Source organism: Ovis canadensis, chromosome 2, assembly GCF_042477335.2.
Source record: "Ovis canadensis isolate MfBH-ARS-UI-01 breed Bighorn chromosome 2, ARS-UI_OviCan_v2, whole genome shotgun sequence".
Lineage (NCBI taxonomy): Eukaryota > Metazoa > Chordata > Mammalia > Artiodactyla > Bovidae > Ovis > Ovis canadensis.
This window is the reverse complement of record NC_091246.1, coordinates 250,339,862-250,365,721: the sequence shown is the minus strand read 5'-3', so window position 1 is coordinate 250,365,721 and position 25,860 is coordinate 250,339,862. Positions and strand designations below refer to the sequence as shown.

Sequence of the window (25,860 nt, the reverse complement as noted above, 5' to 3'; positions counted from 1 at the left end):
CAATGGTGAGGTGGTGATGCGGGCCACAAATTCATGTACACAATACTGCGAGACTCTGGGGACCAGGGCTGGGAGAGCGAGCCCAGCCCAAGGCTTCTCAGCAGGGGTGGCCTGTGCATGCTCTGGGGCCTAAGCATTTCTAATAAAGCCTCACAGCGCTGCTGGTCCTACGGGGACCACAGACATCACTCTGAGTTGGGCGCTTGGAACATGGTTGGGTTGTGGGGGCCCACCCCACTCCCACCCATTCTGCAGAGTTAACAAAGGAGCCGGTACTGGCTTATTAGCCTGAAAGACTTTTATCACAGGGTGTTATTTTGTACCAATGCACGAGGGAAAAAGACTGAAGTAACACATTTGAAACTGCCATTAACTGCAAACTGGGAAAGGGTATCAGATTTCTGGGGACTACTGACAAGTTTATGTCAATCCTCAGAAAGAACCTTCTCTGGCCAGCTTCTCAGTAGGCAGAAGGAAGCAGCTGCCTCAAGCACGAAGTGAACCACACACAGGTCTTTACCCTGGGGAAGGAGTGGGGCTTGGTGTGTTGTTATTTTATGTTCAGCTTCATGAGGCGGGGGTGGGGGTGGGGCAGGGGAAATCTAAACATCAGAAGAGTAGTTCACGATCTAAACCTGGAGTCCTTCTTTTCCCTTTGAGACCTCAGGGTGGGACCCACTGGTTCCAAGAATGGATGGCTTCTGAGGATCCTGTGTGCTGTGCACGCTCTCACACAACAGACTCATTAAAACACCCCCTGCCTCCTCAGGGGCACAGACTAAAGACACTGCAAACACAGAGGGAAAACACAGGCAAGGAGTTGTAATTTTACCCAACAGCCACAATTACTCTGATAAAAAAGAGCTGTTCCAATGGGATGCTGCCAAGGTTACTGGTTCTCAAACTGAAACCTGCCTCCCCCATCCAGGATTTCAGCTTAAATTTTCAGAAAAGGGAGGGGTTAAAAAAAAAGAAAGAAAAAAAAGGCCTAGCAAAACCCCAGGCTAAATAAAGTGTTAGCAAGGGAGACGTCTGAGTCAGCATCTCGGCCCAAAACTCTATAGAGTACGTACATACTCAGAGAAAACGGAAACAAGCTCCAGCCTTCAATTCCATCTGAAAATCTCGAGTTTTCTCAAGAATACTGTTTTGCTTCTATGTTGCTAATCAACAATAATCTTGAATTGGATAACAGGGCACACTCCATCCACATATTTTTTCTTTGTTAAATAATGTTATGTAGAAGATCTTTTCTGGGCATTTCAGAAGAATGCTTTGAAAAAGAGAGGAAGTGAGGGAATTCCCTGGCTGTCCAGTAGTTAAGACTCCACGCTTCCAATGCAGAAGGCGTGGTGGGTTCCATCCCTGGTCAGGGAATAAAGATCCCACATGCTGTGCAACATGGCAAAAGAGAGGAGAGGGGAGTGAGATCCAAGAGATGGGATCTGGAGGCTGGGAAGATGAAACTTTATATATATAAATCTGTGTTATCATCCAAATGGACTTCAGGCCATTTTACTCTTCTGATAAGGTGGTCAGATTTCTCCAAACGGCAAGGTGTTATTTGATTTCCCACTTCTGAATAATGGGCTTTCTTCACAGCTCAGTTGGTGAAGAATCTGCCTGCAATGCACCCTGATTCAATTCCTGGGTCGGGAAGATCCCCTGGAGAAGAGACAGGCTAACCACTCCAGTATTCTTGGGTTTCCCTGGTGGCTCAGCTGGTAAAGAATCCATCTGCAATGCAAGAGACCTGGGTTCGATCTTCCCTGGGTTGGGAAGATTCCCTGGAGAAGGGAGAGGCTACCCACTCCAGTATACTGGCCTGGAGAATTCCATGGACTGTACAGTCAATGGGGTGGCAAAGAGCTGGACACGGCTGAGCGACTTTCACTCTCCTCTGAGTAACAGCAGCACTGGAGGATGCTATCTCGTGCAATACACTCTCCACCCCTTCTGCAAGGCATGACAGTGAACAGCCTTGGGAGACAAAAATGACACACGAGCCCCTGGCTCACTGCAGGGGACACACAGGTGCCCCCTCCTCTTCCCAACACTGAGTGAGACCGACCGCAGGCAGCGTGTGGGGGGGTGTCCTGGGGCCGACACAGAAGTCTGATCTGAAGACACTTTCCCACAATTACAGCAAGTTCTTCACTTTCATGCTTTATTGAAAGTAAAATATGAATCAAAGACAGGTACTGGTAAGCAGGTTATTTCTCTAAAGAATCACTTTTAGTTCAGAGCAGAATGTCGTCCCATCTACTGTGATACAAACTCTTCATGGACCAATGCATCTGGTATGAAACTCGAGCAAGGAAATAGAATGGAACTTTTTTCCCTCCCGTGACTATAAATCTCATATGTAAACATGATTTACTGATACTGCTACTAAACTTGTTCAGTCTTTTACTTGCCCTTTCCCTCCCACCACCCCCCTTAAATATAAAATTTGAAACATTTCCTTCAAGTCTGATGGCCTTCAGTGCAATCTGCTTTATTTGACATAAGGCATTTTGGAACAGTCACTTTTTTGAATGGTTTTCTGCCTGTTGGAAGAGTCATGTAATGGTTTAATTCTTAAATCCACCTTTTCTTTAATGCCCTAACATGTCAAACTCCTCTTCCCTTCTGGTCATTTCTGAGCAGTCAGCAAGTATTCAAAAAGATTAATGTCCAAGTAGACCAGTACCTGGGGAAAGAAGCACACGTGGAGGCACAGTTGTAAGCTGCAAGGTTAAGGGTTCACGAATCCCGTTTGCATCACCAACAGGGAATATTCAACTCAGTAAGCACAGAAGCCCTTGACACTGAAAGTAAGAAAATATATCGCCGTCTCCAGGCTTTCAGCTAAAGCACATTTCTGTTGAAAGCCACACGGCTCGTATGCATTATCTTCACACAAGGTAATCAAATTTTATTGAAGCTTTCATTTGATGGCCGTTTTTCATTAAAAAAAAAAAAAAAGTTCTGCTTTATTTGTTTGAACCACTTTGGGAGTGTCTTTGCAGTGGGAACGTGTACTCAGAAAGCTGCATTGAGAGGGAGGCTTTATTGAGGCCAGGAGCTCGGCTCACTTGTTTGCAAGGAAACCCTGGTATTTGATTCAAATTCATTCTCTGGCAAAAACCACAACCTGTCATGGACCTCTGGACTAGGCCACAAAAGATCAAAATGGCAACAGTTAAATTTGTGAAAGTCAAAGGTCTGAATTCAACTGTGTGCAGAACCCTAGTGGCCAGGATGCAGGAGAAGGCATCACCGTTTACCCATTTAAAGCGATAATCCAAGAGATGCCTTAATCCTACACAGAGAAATGAAACCTTTTCACTGAACCTGATGTAGTTCAGCAGATTCTTCTCCTCTAATTCTTATCAGTTACAAACTGTTTTGCTCTAAGATGAGACTGATAAGAGGAACTGGGAAAAGGTTAAGTATAAAAATGAAAATGCCACTAGCTAAGTGCCCAACTTCCCCCCAAAACGAGATAGAAAAAGCACAGTGGACATCTGGCAGTGGATATGTCTAACACACAGGCCCGATCTGAGGCTTGAGTGCTGATACAGATAATGAAGACGCTTGAATAAAAAATGCATTTAACTAAAATTAATTTCAGTCATGAGACTCAGATTGAATTAAATTTTAAAATCAAATTATAGGCTTCACATTAATAGAAAATTACAGTATGACTGTGACACTCATGAACAAAGCATGACAAATGTAACTTACCTTTAAACCCTTCTTCTGGCATACACACTGGAAGGAAAAAAAATAAGAATTCCAAATTGAAAAGACTGTTGCTACAGACAGCAATAAGTTCACTTCAATGCCGAAGGATGAAAAGTTTAAAACAGCTTTTAATAACCTTACTCACCTATAAAGGTTACCTTTGAAGTTACGGATAATATCAAACGGCAATCTTTGTTTTCATTTTTATAAAAGCAATACATATGCATCATTGAAAAAGACAAACACTGGGAAGAACAAGGGTTGTGACTGGAGCCAACATTCTGCACGACTACGGAGGGGCGGGGGGGGGGGGGGCGCGCCCTGCTGGAGAAATCCACGGGGCCTCCGCCTCCTGTCCCCTGCTTTTGGCCCTGCGGCCATGTCTTCTGGTGTTTAACCTCAGCATTTCTAGATGCTTATATTGCTAATTCACAATTTTTGGTAATACCTAATAGTTTCCTCAAAGATAGAACCACCTCTAACATAACACATGGCCCCTGCCCATCCTCCTGACACACTGGTATTTTTTGTCGCTAAGCCAATCTCCAGCGTTACACTCCTTTTTTACTCCTTAGCAGCGGCCATGGTTGAACGCTCTGGGGTGCCTGGGTGATCGTTCTTGTCTGGCATGACTGTCTCTCTGGGGTTGTAGCCGCTGCATTACTTATGTGTTTCATTTTCTCTGTACCATCTCTGATTCAAGGGTGAACTCCTCAGGACAGTCATCTGTCACTTCCACTTTCCCCAGGGAGCGTGCTCCAATCTGGAGCGCGGGTGCTCAGCGCCTCCTGCAGCGCTTCGTGCTGGAAGCTCTGGAACTGCCCCCTTGCCCTCTTCAGGACATCTGCTCCTGTGTTGGATCCCTGTTTTCAGCTCACACTTCCTCATTCTCTTGTGGGCACTGGCCCATTGGTTTGTCCTTGACTCTTCATCTCAGGAATATGACTGGTCTTTCCTTCCATACCTCTAGATGTTTTTAGGATCTTAATCTCTAGATTTGCACTAAATTGTACCTGGGCCTTGGCACACCCGTTTTTATTTTCATGAATTGTCTTCTGTTCTCTGAATGTCCCTTACATACAGACGATTTGCTCTTTCTCTCGTATTGTTTACAGTTACTTTTAAAGCTTTCTTGTGCTTCCTGCATCATCTACCTCCTGTCCAGCCTGTTGACTGATGTCTTTCGGTTCCATGCTGTTCTCTGCCCTACCATCTGGAGGTCTCTGGCTGTCCGCTCCCACCTACAGAAGTGTGAGGGACTAAAAAGATGTCTGAAAACTGTCTGGTTTGGCTTCACCCAAAGGTACCTGGGAGATGAACTACTTTAAAAATATCTGTACACTGTTTCCTTGAATTGCTCTGGTTTCCCTAGAGGAGAGTCTCTTCCCTCCACTGTGGGAGGGAAGAGATGGGCTGCCAGTGTTTGAACAAAGGGCTGGTCTCCCTATTTGGTAGGTAACATGTCTCAGTCTCACCTTTCTAGTTTAATTTCTTCAAAGGAACACAAACTCTACAGGTCAAGAAGGGGCACTGAATGGATATAAAGGGAAGGGCTGTGAGGCTGTGTGCAGTGGTGAGCCGGTTCAGGTTGGGACCTCACTCCTATGTTCAAAGGCACCCGGGCCATCTAATTCCTGTGTGCCTGCCACATGCTCTGCAATTTGAATTAGCTCTGCTTTTTGTTGACCTCGTCTATCTGCAGGCTTACCTCTGTTTCAGTTTCCTACAGTAAACTACTATTACACTTTCCTCCACTTTCCCAATTTTCACAGATATCAGTCTTTAAAAAGAGTACTAACGGTAAGACTCTACCTTAGCATGCAGAAGCTTTACTCAAGCTTAAAAGTAAGGACACTGTAGACTAAAGAATCAATAACTAAAACCCCACCATCATTGAGCAAGTTCCTCAACAATTCCCCAAACAAACTGGTCTTTTACCTTGCATGACATCGTCCATTGCAGCATAATCTGCAATTGGTTCATCAGCCTAGAAAACAAATGAAGACAATTCACAACCGCAGGGGAATGGAAGCCAGGACGAGGAGAGCGCCCAACCTCCTCACAGAAAAGGCTGGCCATGGCGTTGACCACCATGGTGCTCCCGGACACAAACACTGTCCAGTGGAAAACAGCGTTCAAGCCAGAGCTGGCAACGTCCAGGATGAACAAACGGCACCCTGTCAAGTGGGCCAGGACTCATCACCCCCGTAAGTGTACAGACTGCACACTGGATGTGGCACTGCTTTCCTGTTCCTCAGACACTTTTTAGATGTAGCAAGGTTCAGATATCCTCATTTAATGGATATGATTTCAGGTGCCAATGATGACAGCGTGAGTTGCGAGAAGTAAAATCAGGATGGTCCTCGAAAAATGCCAATTAGGTTAAAAATACATTTTCATCTTTCCCCACCATCAAGAACGAAATACCCATGTTCTTTTAAAGGCAAGAAACGAATGCTGAGTCTGAGCTTGTGGTAGGATTAGCTGCAAGGGCAAAGAGGACAACGACCAGTACAGACTCCAGTTGCCCACCTGACGTGCAAGCCCATCAGTGACAGGGGCTGCTTCTAGGATTTTAGACCGGGCTCTTCTGATTCAGCAAACCAAACAGGTTTTCAGAGTTAATTCCACAGAACCTACAGTTCCAAGAAAACCAAGCAGAGGGAGGGGGCGGGGAGCAGGATGAGGGGCGTGTGTGTGCGCGTGTGAAGGGCCAGATATGGACCTGCATCACCACTTCCAGGGCCTAACTTTTATCTGGCCAGAATTGAGGCTCTGCCTATGAACAACACGCTCCCCAGTTCAGAAACCTGCAGAATACTCTAACACATCACGCAGGGGGCATGCGTCTGGCCACCCAGAAACAAAAGAGGCAGAGGAAAGTGACGAGATCAGGCCCTGCCTGAGGGAGAGGAGGCCTGGGCTAAGCAGGCTGACTCAAGCAATCTTCATCCGTGACAGTCGCAGAAGCCCCGGTTTTCCAAAACACACCTGCCTCTTTTAAACCTTTTCTCCCCAAGGTCAATTTTCATATCCTGGATAAGAATCTCACTAAGCCAACCAAAAGTATTTTGACTACTGTGGTCAAGCCTTGATTCTTATGTTTCTTTCCGAGCTTAACTGGCTGGTACTTCTGAGGAGGGGGGGATGTTTTAATAGGTAGAAGTACGGTTAAGTAATTCACCAAACCAGAATTTAGGGAGGAGGTTAAATCTAGATTATTTTAAACAAGAATTATGAGAAGCCCACAGACCAAGTGACTGTCTCACCTGCTCTAAGTCTCCGGTAGCTCATCCAGAGATGCAGCTGACTCACAGCAGTAGCTTGTTGCCACATCCTGCCAAGGACCTGGGAACCTTAACCACCGCCGCACCCAGTCTACACGTGAGAACCCCCTGAATCCCGCAGGCGCAGAGCCGCTACTCACCTTTAACAAAATCACAGATTCAGGAATGACGCCTAGGGTTCCGAGGGTGGCACAGTCATCACTTAAAATCTTTCCATCAATTGACAGGTTCTGGTCAAAAGGAGCAACCGAGAACGCATGCATGATCTGTGCCAATATAAATGAAACAAAGGTTTGTACAAAACAAAATACTGAGACTTACTCTGTGTGAATAAATAATTCTAAGGAAGAAATAAAAGACTTCAGAATACAAAAGATACTACGGTTTGCAGTCAGCCCACTTGCTTCATTCCTATTGAAACTGTAATCCTAATATATCTGGGAATATCCTTAGGAGGCCTGTTAGAGAATCAGGAGACAGTTGTACCCCCAGGTCCTTTTGTTCTGCATCTTACAACCCCTCGGTGGGTGGGGGTGCGGAGAAATGAAAGAAGTGGGAGGCGGGGCTGGGCTGACAGTCACTCTGGTTACAAGGCTTGGGCACGGCTGTTATGGTTGCTCCCACTGTGCCCAGGTCCCACATCTTTTTAATAATCAAATCAATTCTAAATTCTTTCATGAAACCATCTCTAAATTAACCAGCAGGCTATCTGGACTCTTTGATTCCCTTCTGTGAGCAGCCTGGAATACAAACTTTAGCAGTTAGGACTGCCACATATTCTTAGATTGGGTCTTGCCTCTAGGAGCCAAATATGAATTTCTTAAGGGTAGGGACCATGTATTCCACCCCAGTTTTAGCCAAGTATTAAATACATTCAGAAAGACTATTGTGCATATTAAACATTATTTTCAAAATCAGAAAAATGGGAAAAAAAAAAAGTTTTAAAATCACATCCAGGTAGTAAATACCAGAGAGAAACAAGGAGTTGGGCTCAGGGAGGCACACATAGATATCTTCAGCGATACATTCTAATTCTTCATTTGGGTGTGTTCTAGAGTATTCATTTTATTATGCTGCACACCTGAATGACATAGTCAACAGAATGCGTTCTACTACACATATCTTTTGTTATACCAATATCCATGATGCTATGGGGAAATCAGTCTACCCTTTTATGCACTTGATTCTGCTCTTTGAAAAAATCCAGAAAAACAAAACAGGCAGCCCTGAACCACGTCTGTATAGAATTGGGCCCAAGAGCTTTATAAGCTGGGAAGACCCTGACCAGAAAAGTGATTTTAATAACAGCGCACAAGTAAATAAGAAGAGGGATAACAACAGTGGCCTCCTCCCTGTTAGGCCAGATTCATAACCGGACTTCTCCAAAGGACCTCAGGCCCTGAGTGGCAAGCAAAGTCTGCTTAAACAGGGATCATCACCGATCCTTCTATGGAACAATTGAGCCTATTTCTGGTGAGAAAGGACAGTTCTACCAAAGCCAGCCCGGCACATGGGCATCAGGCAGAGCCAACAGCTCTGGGTTCATAAACATGACCCAGGAAGAAGAAAGCACAGCGATGGAGAAGGTGTTCTGGTATCAACTTTAACGAAGGCAATGTCACAGCTGCCTGACTGCACGAATGCTAGTTCACAGGGCCTAAATGGGATGCACAGGGTCTCTGCACCATCGCAGAGAACGGATGAACAGCAAATACCTCTAGACACGAGCACCGTCACTCAGGGGTGGAGGCTCATACTTTGTATTTTGAGCCCATAGACAAGGACATTTCAATTTATTCAACAACTAATGAAAAGACCCTGATGCTGGGAAAGACTGAAGGCAGGAGGAGAAGGGGCTGACAGAGGATGAGATGGTTGGATGGCATCACCGACTCAACGGACATGAGTTTGGGTAGACTTCGGGAGCTGATGATGGACAGGGAGGCCTGGGGTGCTGCAGTCCATGGGGTTGCAAAGAGTCACAACTTCCAAAGACACGACTGAGCGACTGAACTGAACAGAATGAAGATTTATTACACCGTGTGTTGAATATTGTGCTAGGTACTGGAACTATAAAGGTGAGTAGTAATCCCATCCCAGAGAGGTCCAGAGGGAAAAAAACCAAGCAGTGAAGCTGGTGGCAGAAAGCACACACAGAGCTGGCGGGGCACACAGAAGGGAGGAGTGCGCTGTGTAACTGAAGGCCAAAACAGGTTTTGCAGAAGAGATGTTGTCAAAGATGAACCGTGCTTCCTAGTGAGGAGAAAATGATATTTCAGAGTGAGAGAACAGGCCGAGGACATGGAAGTCTATGGCCTACAGTATAATTCATAAACCGTTAAGTGCAAGGAGAATTAATGTTCTCCAGGTCTGTGTGACGAGCGAGTGCAGCACGGTCACTCTAGGAAGCCTAACAGGAACAATGAAAGCTCTGTTCCTATAGCTTCATGTTGCTTGCCATGACGTGCGTGTGTGCAGGTGTATTTATTGGCTGAAATGAGGAAATGCAGTAAGCAAATTAGGAAAATTTCCTCCTTCCTAAGGCAGGCAATACCACCTGCTCAAAATCCATCTTAGGGAAAATGGAATAAGACAATTAAATACTGAACATGTTTTGAGAAAAGGGATGAATTTGTACTTCATTTACATTATGGCCTCACAGGTGGATGAATTAAGCGACTATAAATGGGTATGGTGGCCATCCTATTAAAATGGAAATGTGGTCTACCCCAGGGAAGAGGTGCCGTGAAACATAAAAACACGCACTACGTGCTTGAAGACTCACCCACCACCAGCAGCTGAGGGTCACATGCATGTCCACCAAGCTGGCACGGTGCTCAGGCGGGGTGGCAAAAACCCACCTACTGGGAGGTTTTGAAAGCACGCCACGGAGCATTGAGGGGGAATTACACTTCACCGCCCTTTCTTTTGACTGTTTGGATCACAGTGGTCCTCCACAAAAGGAAGGGAGAGGAGAGGAAGGACACGGCAGAGGAGCCATCTGGGGCGCGCGCATCAGGGGGGCTTCCTGTCCAGAGCTGCTGCCTTCTAACAACTGTCTGCAGGTGACATGCTCCAAGATGGAAGCTCTTTCTGCTGACTTTTGATTTACTCTTTTAAAAGGGCGAGTCCACAATAAAAGCAGCGCAGGCTCTGACAATGTCTTGATCCACAGGGGCTGTTTCTGTAATTTAAAGGTTTTGAATGTTTTGAGGTTTACCACTGGCAAGCAGAAAGCCGGTGATAGAAACAAGCTTTCTCAGATTGTAAAAGCTACAATAACAGAATAAAGATATTACGCCAACGCATTTATTTTCAGAGCCATGGGTTCAACGAAGGGAAATAATGTTCCCGGGACAATCTGGAAAAGAACACCCTCAAAGGAAGCCTATATTTTTGCCTCAATTACAATGATAAATATCAGCACAAGGAAAAATGCATAACCAGTAATCTATGCCACATGAAAGTAGCAAAGAGGGAAACTGGGTCAACTTTTGGGATCTGTATCAGTGACTACCACAGATAAGGCGCCAGATTTTTTTTTTTCGTGGACATCTTGCATATATCAGCCTCTCTTTCCTCGGTTTTGGGATGTACCGTCGGCATCCTCATTTATAGTACTTTCGTGTTCCTACCAGGAAACAATGCCATGAGGCATTTTCATCACTAATCTACTGCGTAGACGTGCAAAAGCAATGGGGGGTGAAGAGGGGTGGAGTGGGAAGAGACTGGGAATGATCTAAAATGAACCATTAAATGGCTGTCAATATTTCTCCTCATTATTGAAAAGCTACTCAGAACTGGCTCAAGGTTTCAGAATCCCCCAAATACTTTCCCTCTTCACAGATTCTTGGCTAATTTTGAAAACTTTGAAGCTCTTTCTAAAGGAAGAGTTATTTGAATTTGGGGACCCAACAAGTATTATTCTAAACTCAAAAATGCCCTCTCGCAACAGCTCAATACTTAGGTGAAAAGCAGAAACTCATGAAGGTCCCGTAAGTTCAGAGCATGATTAAACAGATGTTATACTTTCCTCACCTGGATTTTCAATTCTTTCAATGTTTGATTAGCAGAAACGAGAAGAGCTTTTTCACCACGAACTTTTCTGTGTCGCATACTCCGCCGAATAACTTGCTTCTGATAGGCTATATAATTTTGATGGGAGATCTTTTGCCGCTTTGTTCCTCCATTGCTCTATAAAGATCCAGAAAAAAGCACTGAAATTACCCACACCATGACCCTGCTCAAACTTCACAACACAAGGAAAAGCAGTTTATCAGAATGTAACCATTTGAAATTCAGTTTCAACAGTGAGTAGGAACTCACTGAAGGTTCTTAGAAGGCAATTAAAGTCCTTGAACTGCACACAAGCTCCAAGATTTAAAAATGTATGTATTATAAAAAGGACATTTAAAAGTGGTGGGGCGCGGGGAAAAGGCCAGAAAAAGAAAAAGAAAAAAAAAAAAAAAGGCAGAAGGGAAGGTTTGACCTTAAGTCAGAAAAACACAGTTATGATACACTGAATCCTAATCTGTGTATTAATTTCCTTCTTTTAGTGAATGACACAGATGCTAACTATAAACTGCTGAGAACTTTAAAAAGGGCTTTCCTGGTAGCTCAGATGGTAAAGCGTCTGCCTACAATGCAGGAGACCCAGGTTTGATCCCTGGGTTGGGAAGATCCCCTGGAGAAGGGAATGGCAACCCACTCCAGTACTCCTGCCTGGAAAATCCCATGGACTGAGGAGCCTGGTAGGCTACAGTCCATGGGGTCGCAAAGAGTCAGACATGACTGAGCAACTTCACTTCAAAAAACTTACAAAGGTTTGCCTTTGAAATTGCAAAAATGTTTTGACTTGACACTAATCAGATATTTAGATCTAGCTCGCAAATCACAGAAATTACAGGGGCGAGAAGCAAGTTAAAACGAGTAAGGAGGTAATCAGCTGAATCTAGAATGTGAGACAATCTACTCAATACAAGAAGAGGAACTGGTCTCTAGTCAATGTCAAAAAGGAAAAGAAAAGGGGGCAGAGGCCAGGTAACTGTTATGGAAAAAAGTCTAAAGTGATACAAAACAACGTGTATCTTGGTTGCATGCTGGTTTGAGGAGAAAAAATTGTTTAAGGCACATTTGGGATAGCTGAAGAAATCTGATTACAGGTGAACAGGATATTGCCTTTTTTGATAAGAACTGGTTTAAGAACTTAGAGGTGAAATGCCATGATGCGCACAATTTAAAGATGGTTCAGCAAAAAGTACAGGCATATGTAATAAATACTGTACTAGTTTTAAGAAAAAAATAATAGATGAAAACCAAATATTTCTCTAATACTCTAATAAATGCCTCATCAATATGTTAACCACCAGACAAGATTCTTCTGCTAACCAAGACATGGAATGAATGAAACAAGATTTTTAAAATACTCTTTTCCCCGGGTTTCATTAAACCTGGATGAGGTGAACCCCCAGGCTCCGGCTCTGGTCTCCACAGTTGTCACTGAGTGTCAGCCGTGCATAATCAGAGCAGTTTATGGGTCATTATAGACACAGATGCCACACAGTCATTATCAATGGAGCGCCAGGGATTCACAAAGCAGAAAGGGGCAGGAAGTAAACGGAGCAGCATTTGCTGAGGGCGAGAGCCCACTGGCTGGTGCTGCACAAGGCTTGACTCAGCTCTTGCCGTGAATCTAAAGGGGCACACAGGAGGTTCCAACAGAAGAAACACAGAATGTGGGAGTTGACACAGCTTTCTCAATCTCAACAATTCAAAAAAACGAAAAAATGTGGGAGCTGGTACCATTTTTCTCAAGCTCAACTATTAAAAAAAAAAAACAACAACTCAAGTATTTTTCAATTGTGAAATAGGACCTAAATTTCACAAAAATATAAGGGAAAATATCTGTAACAACCTACAATTTTACTTTGGAAATATAAAACACAACCAAATAACAGAGCCCTGAGCATTAAGCAAGATATGTTTTAAAATGAGTCTAAAAGCCTTCCCTAGAATTATATTTTTAAAACACCCATAGAATTTAAATCCAACTTATCTCACAAAAACCAGTCCACTGGTTTTAGAAGGCTTTCAATTACCTAAGTAACATCCAACACTGGGTGCATTATTAACCTAAATGGTAGATAAGGTCAAAGTCAAAGGAACTGGGTTGATCTAGCTTAGAGAAAAGAGGAAAGGGGATTTGTTTCTGTCCATTAAGGACAAACACAAATGCGCCATTTTATATTACAGGATTTAAAACAGCAATTACAGAAGCTTTGTATGAGATACTGCAACGTATTACAAAGAAAAGGTTTGAGGAGCCTGAAATTCTGAAAACACTTGGCATTCTTCTGGCACCACCTACTCTTTTCAAAAAGGAAGGTTACACTTTCTTTTGCAAGGTGAAATATTTAAAACATTAGTCAAGAGTATTACAATATCCAAAGAATGAGAGGAAAGACAAGAAAATTCAAAGTATAAAGATAACTATGGCATAAAAAACAACGCCCTCCAACAAACATTCTCTATCGTATTTGTTAAAGGGAGATCTGTTGCCATGTGCCACTGAGGTATAGAAGCAGCTTTAAAACTGCTGCGGCTATGGCAGCAACGGACACAACTAGCCATTCAAGAAAGTTAGCTTCTCAAAAAGCCAATCACTTGAAAATATTTTTAACAGTCTTCTAAGCAACCCTTGGGCTGAAAAGGAAAGCCTGAAATGACATAAATAAGAACACTATATTATATATATATATATAATATATATATATACACTATATATATAATATATATACACTATATATATTATATATATACACACTATATTATATATAGTATATTGTATATATATATAGTATATTGTATATATTATATACATATATAAATAAAACTTTTACAAACTGATTTACAAAGTTCACTGAAAGAACAGATTCCAAACTGATTATTAAACCATACTCCCAAACAAGAGGGGTAGAAATATCATAAAGAAATCTGCAAAATAGGTAATTTTAATAGAAGAATTTAAGGTCTTCACAATGAAAAATCAAAGACTAATGTTGCTTCCAGTCACTTGACTAACAACTTTAGAGACCTGAAAGTCTCTTCTATAAATTTCAGTATTATAAACGCTATTATGTGTTTTGTTTGTAATGAGAGAAGTTGAGGTTAGTAATTTTTTCATACATAAATATTTCATGATTAAACAGCAAACCAGGATTATGGTTAGTTTAAGTCTTTTTTCCAGGTAAAAATTTAATCATTACAGTATATTTTAGCGCTTCTTCTTTAATAGCAATTAATTCTGGAGTACTGTAGTCCATGACTTTTCATGAGAAATCGGGACAGCTATAGCATGATAGCCAATGAAGAAAAGAAGGGGAAAGGGTCCTGAGGACCAACCCCGCATACAGGCCACAGAGAGATGTCCAGGAGCTCGGAGCGACTGCTTTCAGAGCAGTGGAGGGTGTAACAGTGAAAAGCAGCTTCAACACATACTTGATTAAAGTCTGGATCTTTTTCTCCATCCAGTTTAGCTTCTTCCTTATCCTCCTCTGTTTCAGAACTACTCACATTTAGCTCTGGAGCTGAATCCTTCATCACCTGAATGCGCCAGGAAAAGAGAGAAGTAGGTCAGACCCTAGGGAGGCGAGCTATGGAGACGGTGGAGCTTTGACGGCACAACTTCATCAGTGATGGGGTAACAGACCAGACAGAGGATCAAGACACGGCGGCGCTCTTGTTTTCTGTGCTCTGTGAACACGTTAGTTTTATCCTAACACAGGATAAAGAGAACGGATGAAACACCGCTACCAAACTTAAAAAATAGTAAGACATCTTTGCCTAAATTGGGTATTTCACACTAGGTATCAATATATACATGTACTAAGAGGTAAAAAAGATACAAGAAAATACTAGCAGATAAACAGACATTTTCACTCATCCATTTCCCCAGGAAACAAGGTAATGAGGCCTCCTTAATTCAACTTCTGAGGCAGAACCGTACACCATCAGAGAAGAATCTGTAAGGTACCCTTCTAAAATTCATGTCAAGTTTGGCAAATATCATCAAATATAATGCATCTATTTTGTCTTCAATTCCAAAAACCTTGGAATCAAGTTAATGAGGTGTCCAGAGAACCGGGTCAGGACCTACCCAAGAGCAACACTTAATATAGGGAGAATGCTCCTGAAACAGCCTACAGTGACACCCTGCTCCCAAATATACCCAGATCTGTTTCTCCTACCCGTGAGGTCGACCAACGCAAGACGCTCTACAGCGGTCTTTCTTATTTCTGTTCTGTCCATATCAACTCCAAATACAATGGCCAGGGTGACTTTTTGAAACCATAAGTGAGATCACACCATGACCTCCCTTGAAACTTCAGTGGCTTACATCTAGGCTTCGAACAAAGATCCCAAATCCCTGGTATGACGTACAAAATTCAATTAAAATTTGATCCCTCATCACACATCACCTTCCCTCCTTGGGAGAAACTTCTCTCTAGATCAATGCCACCCACTATGGGAGTGAGAGGTGACACAGGTCTGCTGAAGTCAAAACTACATAAAAACCCGGTTCCTCAAGTCAGCCCAGTCGCATTTCAGATGCTCCACAGTCAAGGGTGGCTGGTGGCTACAATGCAGATCAAGAACACCTCCGTCACCGCAGAAGCGTCCACTGGGCACTGCTGCTCTAGACGCGACGACCGACTCTACTGTGCGAGGGCGCCAGGCTTACGCTCCCGCCTGGCCTGCATGTCACAGGCAGGGTCTCTGATAGCTAATGCTCAGGTAAAACAACTCCTCCTCCAAGGCGTCTTGCCCACCCCCGCCCTATTTAACAGCACACCTCCACCTCTGTCAGTCAAATGCTCTACTCTGCAGATTTCCTTCAAGATGCTTGTTCTTGTATGAAACCATCTTACGCATCTACGGCTTATTCTTGATCTACCTCACTCTCGAAGGTAGGTATAGCGGTCTTCTGCACGAACTGTATCCCAAGACAGTTCCTAGCACACAGCTGGCATTCAATCAATATTGTGTATCGAAATCAACAACTGACTAGACCCACATAAGGCTGCCCTTGTGGCTCAGCTGCTAAAGAACCCGCCCACAATGCAGGAGACCTGGGTTCGATCCCTGGGTGAGGAAAATCCCCTGGAGAAGGGAATGGCTACCCACTCCAGTATTCTGGCCTGGAGAATTCCATGGACTGTGCCCATGGGGTCGCAAAGAGCTGTACACGGCTGAATGACTTTCACTTCACTTCACTTCACTTCAGACCCACATAAGAAAAGTCTTCTTAAGTGAACAATGCAAACAAATAGGAGAGAACAATAGAATGGGAAAGACTAGAGATACCAAGGGAACATTTCAAGCAAAGATGGCCACAATAAGAGACAAAAGGTCAAGCACCTAACAGAAGCAGAAGAGATTAAGAAGCGATGGCAAGAACTTTACACAATTTTTTAATGTTCTGGATAACCATGACGGTGTGGTCACTCACCTAGAGCCAGATACCCTGGAGTGTGAAGTCAAGTGGACCTTAGGAAGCATTACTATGAACAAAGCAAGAGAAGGTGATGGAACTCCAGCTGAGCTATTTCAAATCCTAAAAGATAATGCTGTTAAAGTGCTGCACTCAATATGCCAGTAAACTTCCATGGTGGCTTAGACGGTAAAGCGTCTACCTACAATGAGGGAGACCTCGGTTCGATCCCTGGGTTGGGAAGATCCTCTGGAGAAGGAAATGGCAACCCACTCCAGTATTCTTGCCTGGAAAATCCCATGGAGGGAGGAACCTGGTAGGCTACAGTCCACAGGACCACAAAGAGTTGGACACGACTGAGCAACTTCACTTCAGCAGTGGCCACAGGACTGGAAAAGGTCAGTTTTCATTTCATTCCCAAAGAAAAGTAAAGACAAAGAATGTCCAAATTACTGTACAGTGCACTCATTTCACACACTAGCAAGGTAATGTTCAAAATCCTTCAAGCTAGGCTTCAAAGTATATGAACTGAGAACTTTCAGATGTACAAGCTGGATTTAGAAACGTCAGAGGAACCAAAGATCAAATTGCCAACATCTGCTGGATCAAATAAAAAATGAGACTTCCAGAAAAACATCCACTTCTGTTTTACTGACTACACCACACTGTTTTATTGACTACACCTTTGACCTTGTGGATCACAACAAACTGTGGGCAATTCTTCAGGAGATGGGAATACCAGATCACCTTACCTACCTCTTGACAAACTTGTATGCAGGATAAGAAGCAACAGTTAGAACAGGATATGGAACAACAGAATGGTTCAGAATTGAGAAAGGAGTACGTCAAAGCTGTATACTGTCACCCTGCTTATTTAATTTTTATGCAGAGTACATCATGGAAATGCTGGGCTGGATGAATCACAAGCTGGAATCAAGATTGCCGGGAGAAACAACCACAACCTCAGATATGCAGATGATACCACTCTAAAAGCAGAAAGCAAAGAGGAACTAAAGAGCCTCTTGATGAGAATGAAAGAGGAGAGTGAAAAAGCTGGCTTAAAACTCAACATTCAGAAAACTAAGATCATGGCATCTGGTCCCATCACTTCATGGCAAACAGATGGGGAAAATGTGGAAACAGTGACAGATTTTGTTTTCTTGGGCTCCAGAATCACTGCAGATGGTGACTGCAGCCATGAAATTAAAAGACACTGGGTCCTTGGAAGAAAAGCTACGGCAAACCTAGACACTGTATTAAAAAGCAGAGACATCACTTTGCCAACAAAGATCCATATAGTCAAAGCTATGGTTTTTCCAGTAGTCGTGTATGGATTTGAGAGTTGGACCATAAAGAAGAATTGATGTTTTTGAACTGTGGTGCTGGAGAAGACTCTTGAGAGTCCCTTGGACTACAAAGAGATCAAACCTGTCAACCCTAAAGGAAATCAATCCTGAATATTCACTGGAAGGACTGATGCTAAAACTCCAATACTTTGCCCACCTGGTGCTAAGAGCCGACTCATTAAAAAAGACCCTGATGCTGGGAAAGATTAAGGGCAGGAGGAGAAGGGGATGACAGAGGATGAGATGGCTGGATGGCATCACTGACTCAATGGATATGGGTTTGAGCAAATTCTGGGTGAAGGACAGGGAAGCCCGGCGTGCTGCCGTCCATGGGGCCACAAAGAGTTGAACGTGACTTAGTGACCGAACAACAGACCCACATAAATTTATGTAACTATTCCTCTTCCATTCCAGTCCAATGGCTCCACCCTTCAAAGGAACTCCAGGCAATATTCAGTGAAAATCAAACAAGTCAAAAAGCAAGCTTAATCATTACTAGTCATGGCCACAAGAGGGACTGGTACCTTCTTATTATCCACAACTTTATGGACGTAGATGGTGGCTTGAGTGTATTCACGCAGGTCCCTCTGCTGTTGACACAATAAGCCTTCTCGACATTCTGGACAGAGTTCTAAGAAAAAAGGTTTTATTTATTTATTTATTTAAAAAAAGGTAAAACAGCAGTGGCTGAGGAATCACTACCAAAAGAAGGAAAGATCTAAAGGAACATTTCAAAGTTACCAGAGAGTATTTATCAAACTACTCCTCTTATTTTTTAATGGCTGTATTTTATCATATGCAAATAAGTAAATTTTTACTGTCAAAAAGCATACAAGTACAGTCATTATATGATACTTTCCAGCTAAGGAATATAGAATGGACCACCACGAGCTCTTTAAGTAAAGAATACAATACTGACATACTCTTTCCCTCCCAGTTAAAATTGTAACTTTTAACTACATAAACCAAGAGCGATTTGAACACTTACTAGGCTCAGAAATATACTGTGTTTCTGAAGGGCTTGCATCACCTCCTTCAGTTCTCGTGATTTTAATTACATGATCCACGACAAAGAGCTTTTGTATCATTTGCCACTCACTGGGCCATATGAGAGCTATACTGTGCAAAAAAACACAACATGCTTTAAGACACAAGGACATAATCCATCTGTAAACCACAACTATCAAAACCACTATTTAATACAAAAAAATTGAGAAGGGAAAGATACACCAACACGAATGGTAGTTTTTCAAATTAAAGAATGCTATGACTTTCTTTTGTATGAAAAAAAGCAGAGAAACTAAATGTACTGGAGTCACACGAATCAACACGGCTAAACCTCAAAAACCAAAATTGAGCCAAGAAATTAGCTACAGAGGGGAACGACGTAACCTAGAGACACTGCCCTGGGTACTAGCAATTTCGAAGGAGAAAGCGGGGCTCCAGGAAGGAGAGGGGAGAAATAAGAGCAAGTAGCCTCAGGCAGCCTCCTGACTTTTACGGAGAAGCAGTCTTTCTTTTCAGTATATGTGCTGCCAAAGTGAGCACAACAAGCAGTCTTAAAAAAAAAAAAGACAAGCCAACCTCTGGTTACACCAGAGGAAATAATCCCACAGCGAGCACAAGAAGCAGCCTTTAGAAAAAAAAGACAAGCCAACCTCTGGTTATACCAGAGGAAATAATCCCACAATTCAAGAAAAGATTGGTTCTTAAAATAGACTGTGTTAGACGAGATGTTTCCTAAACACATTCTATTAACCATCAGAAACAAACATTGCATGAAGAGAAGAAACTCACAGTTTAGAATCTTCTTTGGTCATGGAAGCAAATGTAAACATGAGGCCCCCGTGGGGACACAGGAGAGCGCTGTTTCCAACCGATGACACAGGACTGCACCTGGTAGGTTTCCTACTCAAATGAGCAAAGGATGATCAATATACTTCACTATGGCATGACTGAAGAGAAGATTTTTTATGATTATTTAAAAATTAGAGACATTTTTCATGGATATTAATAACTAAATGTACTTCTAAGGATTATTCATTTAAATTCTCAGGAAAAAAGCTTTCAGTATAGGCTGTTATAGTAAAAGGTAAGGTACCATGATTACGATTCATGAATTAAAAATACTGTAATCAAAAATTAAAAAAAGGAAATGGGTAGCCTTTGGAATTTACCTGACAAATTTTCGCCACTCTTCTACAAAGAACTGTGACACAATGTAGAGGACATCTGTTTCCTGGAGCAGAAAAATCAGACCAAAGTATCTCTTAAATTCACTGCATTCTTAACCTAAATCCTATAGAGAAAATGTCTCCATATACTGTGGGTTTTCCCTTTCAAGTCTCATAAATAAAATGGAAATAGAGCCCTCTACCAAGCAACCACGAGCAAGAGTCGAATCCTCCAGATTAGAAAACTATACAAATTTAAGAAACAGAGACAATCTCATTATTCTGAAAGCACTGTTCACTCAGGAACTTGGCAAGGGCCTTACAAAGGTGAGATGGATTCTACCCCTTTGTGGGAATCATGATACCTCCGGCCAGTTACTAAGACACGGTCTGTTTTTGTCCTGGAACAAATTTGGAAGAGAAGTTTTCTGCTCGTTTGCAATCATCTTATGTAAGGCTTCGTTTTCTTCCCCTTCTCTTTCTAGAATCTGAAAGAGAATCAAGCAGGAAGCGATCAGCCATCCCCAGCTGCCAGCACAGGACCTGCCGCCTCCCTGCACCTCCACTCAAAGCGCAACGCCAGTCCTCCTGGCAAATCAGTCCAGGGAGGAGACCTGTGGCTCCCCAGCTGCCAGGGCCACGGGCGGCACGTACCTTGCATTGTGAACAGCACTCCCTGGAGCTTGGGAACTCGGGAGCCTTCGGAAAGTACTGCTGCAGTTTGCTCCAAGCCTCTTTAGAAACAAGCCTTCTTTCATTTTCTGATATGCATAATTCGCCTAGGTCAAAGAGAAAAAAAAAGGGGGCGGGGGGCATTTGGGAAAAAAAAGTTAATATATACCCTGCCAAAATCTACTTAATACAAATTGGTAGCGCTTCTTATCCTTCTGTTCCAAAGTGCTGTAATTTTCTCTCTCTCTCCAATTTCAAAATCTCTAAATTTTAAATTTCATCTAATTCTAAAGGAGCTAGCCATTCCTTTGTCCTTAATCTAGGTCTTTCCTCTTGCCAGTGAAGGAAGCAATATAAAAGGGCTTCCAGAGGTTCTGGGGTGCCACCGTGGAGGTTGTCCAACAGCATTTCATCTCCACCTACATTCAAACGGCACAATTTCCTGCAGAATGCATTTTCTCCCATTTTGTCTTATTACTTTACTAAATTCACCCTGAACCAAAATGCTATTTGCAACATTGTGTGACCCTCACAGTTAAATATAAAGCAATCTACTGTTAAGTTGGAAGACCATCTCCAGTCAATACCCAATTGGTTTGCTGTTATTACTATAAACATCTGAACCCTGTGGATCTTTAGAAACCCAAGAAGAGAAGAAATAAGCAGAGGACTAGGCACCACCACCCTCCTTTCCTCAGGTCACAGAAACGTCCGCATGGCAGTGGCCCTGGGCCCCATCAGCCCCTCCGCGACCTGCTGCTCACACGGGTGCTTCCAGCAGCCCAGGGCCACTCTCCCCACTCTACCCCTCCTTCTGTCTGTGGGTCTAGCTCTACTCCTTCAGCTGTTCCCAGCAGATAGCGAGGTGCATACATGGACCTATATGCTTCATGACCCAAAAAAATTCTTTAAGCTTCCAAAAGAAACTGTGTTTCTACTGCCATTGGCAAGATACCTACATGTTTAATAAGAGATAGAAAGCCAGGGGCTTTCTAAATGTACTATCTTAATTCTTTGCTTTATGTATTTTACATAATAAATAAATCAAGAATCAGAGAAATTAATACACTAAGGATCACCACAATTGGTGAATAACGAAGCTGGGATATAAAAACCAGATCTGTCTCATCTAAACTCCATAGTTTCTAATGCCTCAAAATTCATCTTCTTAACTTCCATTCATCACTTCCTCTTAGTGAGCTTTGATTAATCCTAAGAAAAGATTACACTGCTTTAATATATTTACTACTAGAGAAAATAGGTCATAATGTAAAAATTAACTTTATTTCTGAAGAGGAGGTTAACAAACTTCCTCTGAGGTTATGAAAACTTACTTTAAAATGCTTACTCTCAGACACAATTATGGAATTTTTTTAAAATTTATTATTTTTTTTTCTTTTATGGAATTTATTACTATAATTTTACACACTAACTGGATAATCACGCTTCAATTCAGTACACCTTTATGGTGAAATATAACGCAGCTATAAAAAAGATTAAAGCAGACTTCTATTAACTACTTTAAAAGTAATTCCAAGGCAATCACACTTTTCAAAGTGGTTTCTTTTTTATTAAAAGGACCTTTCCTCTGCATATATGTGGTATAAACAAACCTGGTTCAGAAAGGGAGAGAGAATGAAGGAAACAATAATATAAACACATATTTGAAACAGGATTCCACAGGCGCTGGAGTCTACACTGCCTCTCTTTTAGGTAAGGGTGCTTTTACTTTATGACTGGCTATAATGTTGGATGTACATTTCTCAGGTAATTAAAAAAAATAACAAGTTTACTTAAAAAGTCACCAAAGTATTCTAATACACTACAGTCAGAAGTTTGTTGATAAAGCGCTGTGCTCTACTCCTAGCTATGCTTCTAAATTTAGGTTCACATCAACATACCGTGATTTAATACATCTGGATATTGTTTAACCTAACAATGAACTTTTTACTCAAGACATATGAATTTTCAGAAATCAGACTTGTATCCTGCAATATGTAACGCTCTCTTAAATCTTAAGAGAAAGCCAATAAATTAAATTCATTTTGTAAGCAACATCTCTGAATACAAGGATCAAATGAGTCATGAGAGATTTAATTCACCACACATATCAGGATAATGTAATCCCCAAAGATTCTTCGGGTAAAAATAGAAATCTAGTTAACAATGAGTTTAGATTCTGGATAAATCTCCTCCCTGACAAAATCTAGTTCAAACCCTAATATTTTGGGTCACAGAACATCCAAAGAATTTGCAAAAAAAAAAAAAAAAGATTAATTAAAAAACTGCTCAGCTCCTTAGTAAACAAGTGTAATAAACAACATAAGTTAACAAGGAAGGTTAACTGTTAAATAAATGTTGAATGAAATGGATAAGACAGCCTGATGGATCTGGAATATCCGCAGTAAATGCTGAACTCTATGACAGCGTAAACTACCTAACAGAATGTAATCCATGATTAGTTCACATAAAATCCGTGATAAATATACACAAGCTTTAGAACATGAAAATTCAAATAAGGATTTCTAGATTAAAATGATGTTTTAAAATGACATTAAAACCACAGTAACAGGGATCTTTACTGAAAGACAAAATCATAATGAAGGATAAAAAAGAACAGAGGCAACAGCAACAGATTTTATAGGTTAGAAGGTGGATAGAGGAGATGCAAGAAAAATGAACTCTAAATCGACAAAAGTCAAGAAGCAAACAGATTTACTACACTACAGAACTTCCCCCACAAACCCAGGAAATTGGGGTACCTGGAAGGGAACGGATTACAGTCTGTTTAAAAGATGGTTAAAACAGATGGGGAAACAGTGGAAACAGTGTCAGACCTTATTCTAGGGGGTTCCACAATCACTGCAGATGGTGACTGCAGCCATGAAATTAAAAGATGCTTACTCCTTGGAAAGAAAGTTGTAACCAACCTAGATAGCATATTGGAAAGCAGAGACATTACTTTGCTGACTAAGGTCCATCTAGTCAAGGCTATGGTTTTTCCTGTGGTCATGTATGGATGTGAGAGTTGGACTATGAAGAAGGCTGAGCGCCGAAGAATTGATGCTTTTGAACTGTGGTGTTGGAGAAGACTCTTGAGAGTCCCTTGGACTGCAAGGAGATCCAGCCGGTCCATTCTGAAGGAGATCAGCCCTGGGTGTTCTTTGGAAGGATTGATGCTAAAGCTGAAACTCCAATACTTTGGCCACCTCATACGAAGAGTTGACTCATTGGAAAAGACTCTGATGCTGGGAGGGATTGAGGGCAGGAGGAGAAGGGGACGACAGAGGAAGAGCTGGCTGGATGGCATCACTGACTCGATGGATGTGAGTCTATGTGAACTCCGGGAGTTGGTGATGGACAGGGAGGCCTGGCGTGCTGCGATTCATGGGGTCGCAAAGAGTCAGACACGACTGAGCAACTGAACTGAACTGAAAATTCTGGCTCCCTCTTCTACACATTTTACAGATACCTGCCCCCCTCTACCCATAAAAGAAGACACAAGCTGCTCTGATGACACAAAACCTCGGGCCTCTGACTGGGGACGCAAAGCAGAGATGTGAGGCAGCGTGCTGAGATGCATGCAGGTAAGTGAAGGCTTCTGTACAGAAGGCAGAGGTTCCAAGCCCTCTCTTCTATAACCCTGAAGTGACAGTCAGCTCTGCAGTTTCCAGGCAGAAGAAGGAAAGACACTTATGGAGAAATCTGAGCAGCCGGAGAGGAGATAATGAAATTGAGAATTCTGCAGTGAAATAGCCCTGTGGGGACACCAAGCGAGGAAACCTGTGGTCCCTCACACTGTACATATGGGAGGCATCCACAGAGCACCTCATATAGTACATGCGCTGGGACCTGCACAGGGGGAAGTGTCCCAGGGCTGTGGACAGAGATCTTATTAGTTGCCAAAAGTGGAAGGGACAAAAATTGTCTATGAAGGGCTTTGAACAAACACTACATTGAAAGATCCGTGAAGTCCTTCAAATTTTCAAAGAAAAAGGATTTCTGACGATTACACAACTAGGGCGAAATTAACTATCGAACGACCCACCTCTCTATGCCTCAGTCTGCTTATTCATCAGCAGAATCAGTATAATAATAATACAGCAGTAAGTTAATAGCTACACACTTAGAAAACTCCTGGGCACAACACTCAACAAATGACCAACCATCATCTTACTGCTTGCCGTACTATGAGGACCATGGCCACAGCTCAGAAGCAAGTTTGAATGCAACTCCAGTGAGGGGTGAGTTTTTAGCAAGGTTCCACACTCTGCACCTGAAAACCCTGCTGCCATGGGTGTGGTACACTGAGGGGTGATATCCCCAAAAACAAGAGCTGAGATAATGCTTTTTACACTCGAGATAACTAGGTGCAGCAACCAAATGGCACTGGGTTGCAGATCAAGCTAGAAGATCTAAAAAAAGGCTCATGTACCGTTTCTGACAAGCTGAGGGGCATGGCACAAGTCCTGAAATCACTTTCAGCTCTGCCATGCTTTCCAGTCAAAGCTGTAAAACTGAAATGACAAGATGAGAGAGGTGGGCTGAGAGCAAATGTCAGTGCGCGAGGGAGGAAGACAATCGGTGTTCTGGCACCATTTCACCCTGCTAAGCAGCATCAAGCACGGAAACTTAGTATTTAACTACAGATTCCTCAAGACTCAAAATGGAAGCACTTATGCTGTGTGCAAATCTACAGCAAAAGGCTTCAAAAAAAGAGAGTTGATATGAAAGCATCAGGAGAAAAGCTAATTTACTCCTGGCTGTTCACATCACCTTCCTCTAGGGCTTACTTAATCTGTCTACCACTCAGGGTTACACATCTGCCTTCAAACTTGTGTTCCTACTGTGCTCTAGTAACGCACCAACTGTGTCCGACTCTCCGCCACCTCATGCACTGTAACCTGCAAGGCTCCTCTGTCCCTGGAGCTCCCCAGGCAAGAGTACTGGAGTGGGTTGCCATTTCTTCCTCCAGGGGATCTTCCAGACCCAGGGAACAAACCTGCATCTCCTGCACAGGCAGGCAGTGAGTCTGTGTCTGGAAAGACAGGCATGGAAGTATCACTCATGTGACAACTACTAACACCACCACCAAGGAATCTTTATTAACAAAATCACTGATTTAGGGACTTCCCTGGTGGTCCACTGATTAAGACTCTGTG

At 42.6% G+C, this 25,860-nt stretch overlaps 1 protein-coding gene across 4 annotated transcripts in view; it reads right to left on the bottom strand.

The window, feature by feature from the left end:
- Positions 1-2,145: 2,145 nt before the first annotated feature.
- Positions 2,146-25,860, bottom strand: part of USP48 (ubiquitin specific peptidase 48) — a 74,888-nt gene continuing 51,173 nt past the window's right edge. For all 4 annotated transcript variants that reach the window (XM_069575039.1, XM_069575041.1, XM_069575040.1 and 1 more), the window contains exons 16-27: positions 20,681-20,805; positions 20,392-20,514; positions 20,030-20,091; positions 19,650-19,760; positions 18,841-18,971; positions 18,377-18,483; positions 14,514-14,618; positions 11,055-11,210; positions 7,157-7,282; positions 5,668-5,716; positions 3,730-3,756; positions 2,146-2,692 (exon numbers count right to left, since the gene is read on the bottom strand). In XM_069575039.1, the coding sequence (XP_069431140.1) occupies positions 2,670-2,692; positions 3,730-3,756; positions 5,668-5,716; positions 7,157-7,282; positions 11,055-11,210; positions 14,514-14,618; positions 18,377-18,483; positions 18,841-18,971; positions 19,650-19,760; positions 20,030-20,091; positions 20,392-20,514; positions 20,681-20,805 (1,145 nt within the window). In that variant the 3' untranslated portion in view covers positions 2,146-2,669. The remainder of the gene's footprint in view (positions 2,693-3,729; positions 3,757-5,667; positions 5,717-7,156; positions 7,283-11,054; positions 11,211-14,513; positions 14,619-18,376; positions 18,484-18,840; positions 18,972-19,649; positions 19,761-20,029; positions 20,092-20,391; positions 20,515-20,680; positions 20,806-25,860) is intronic.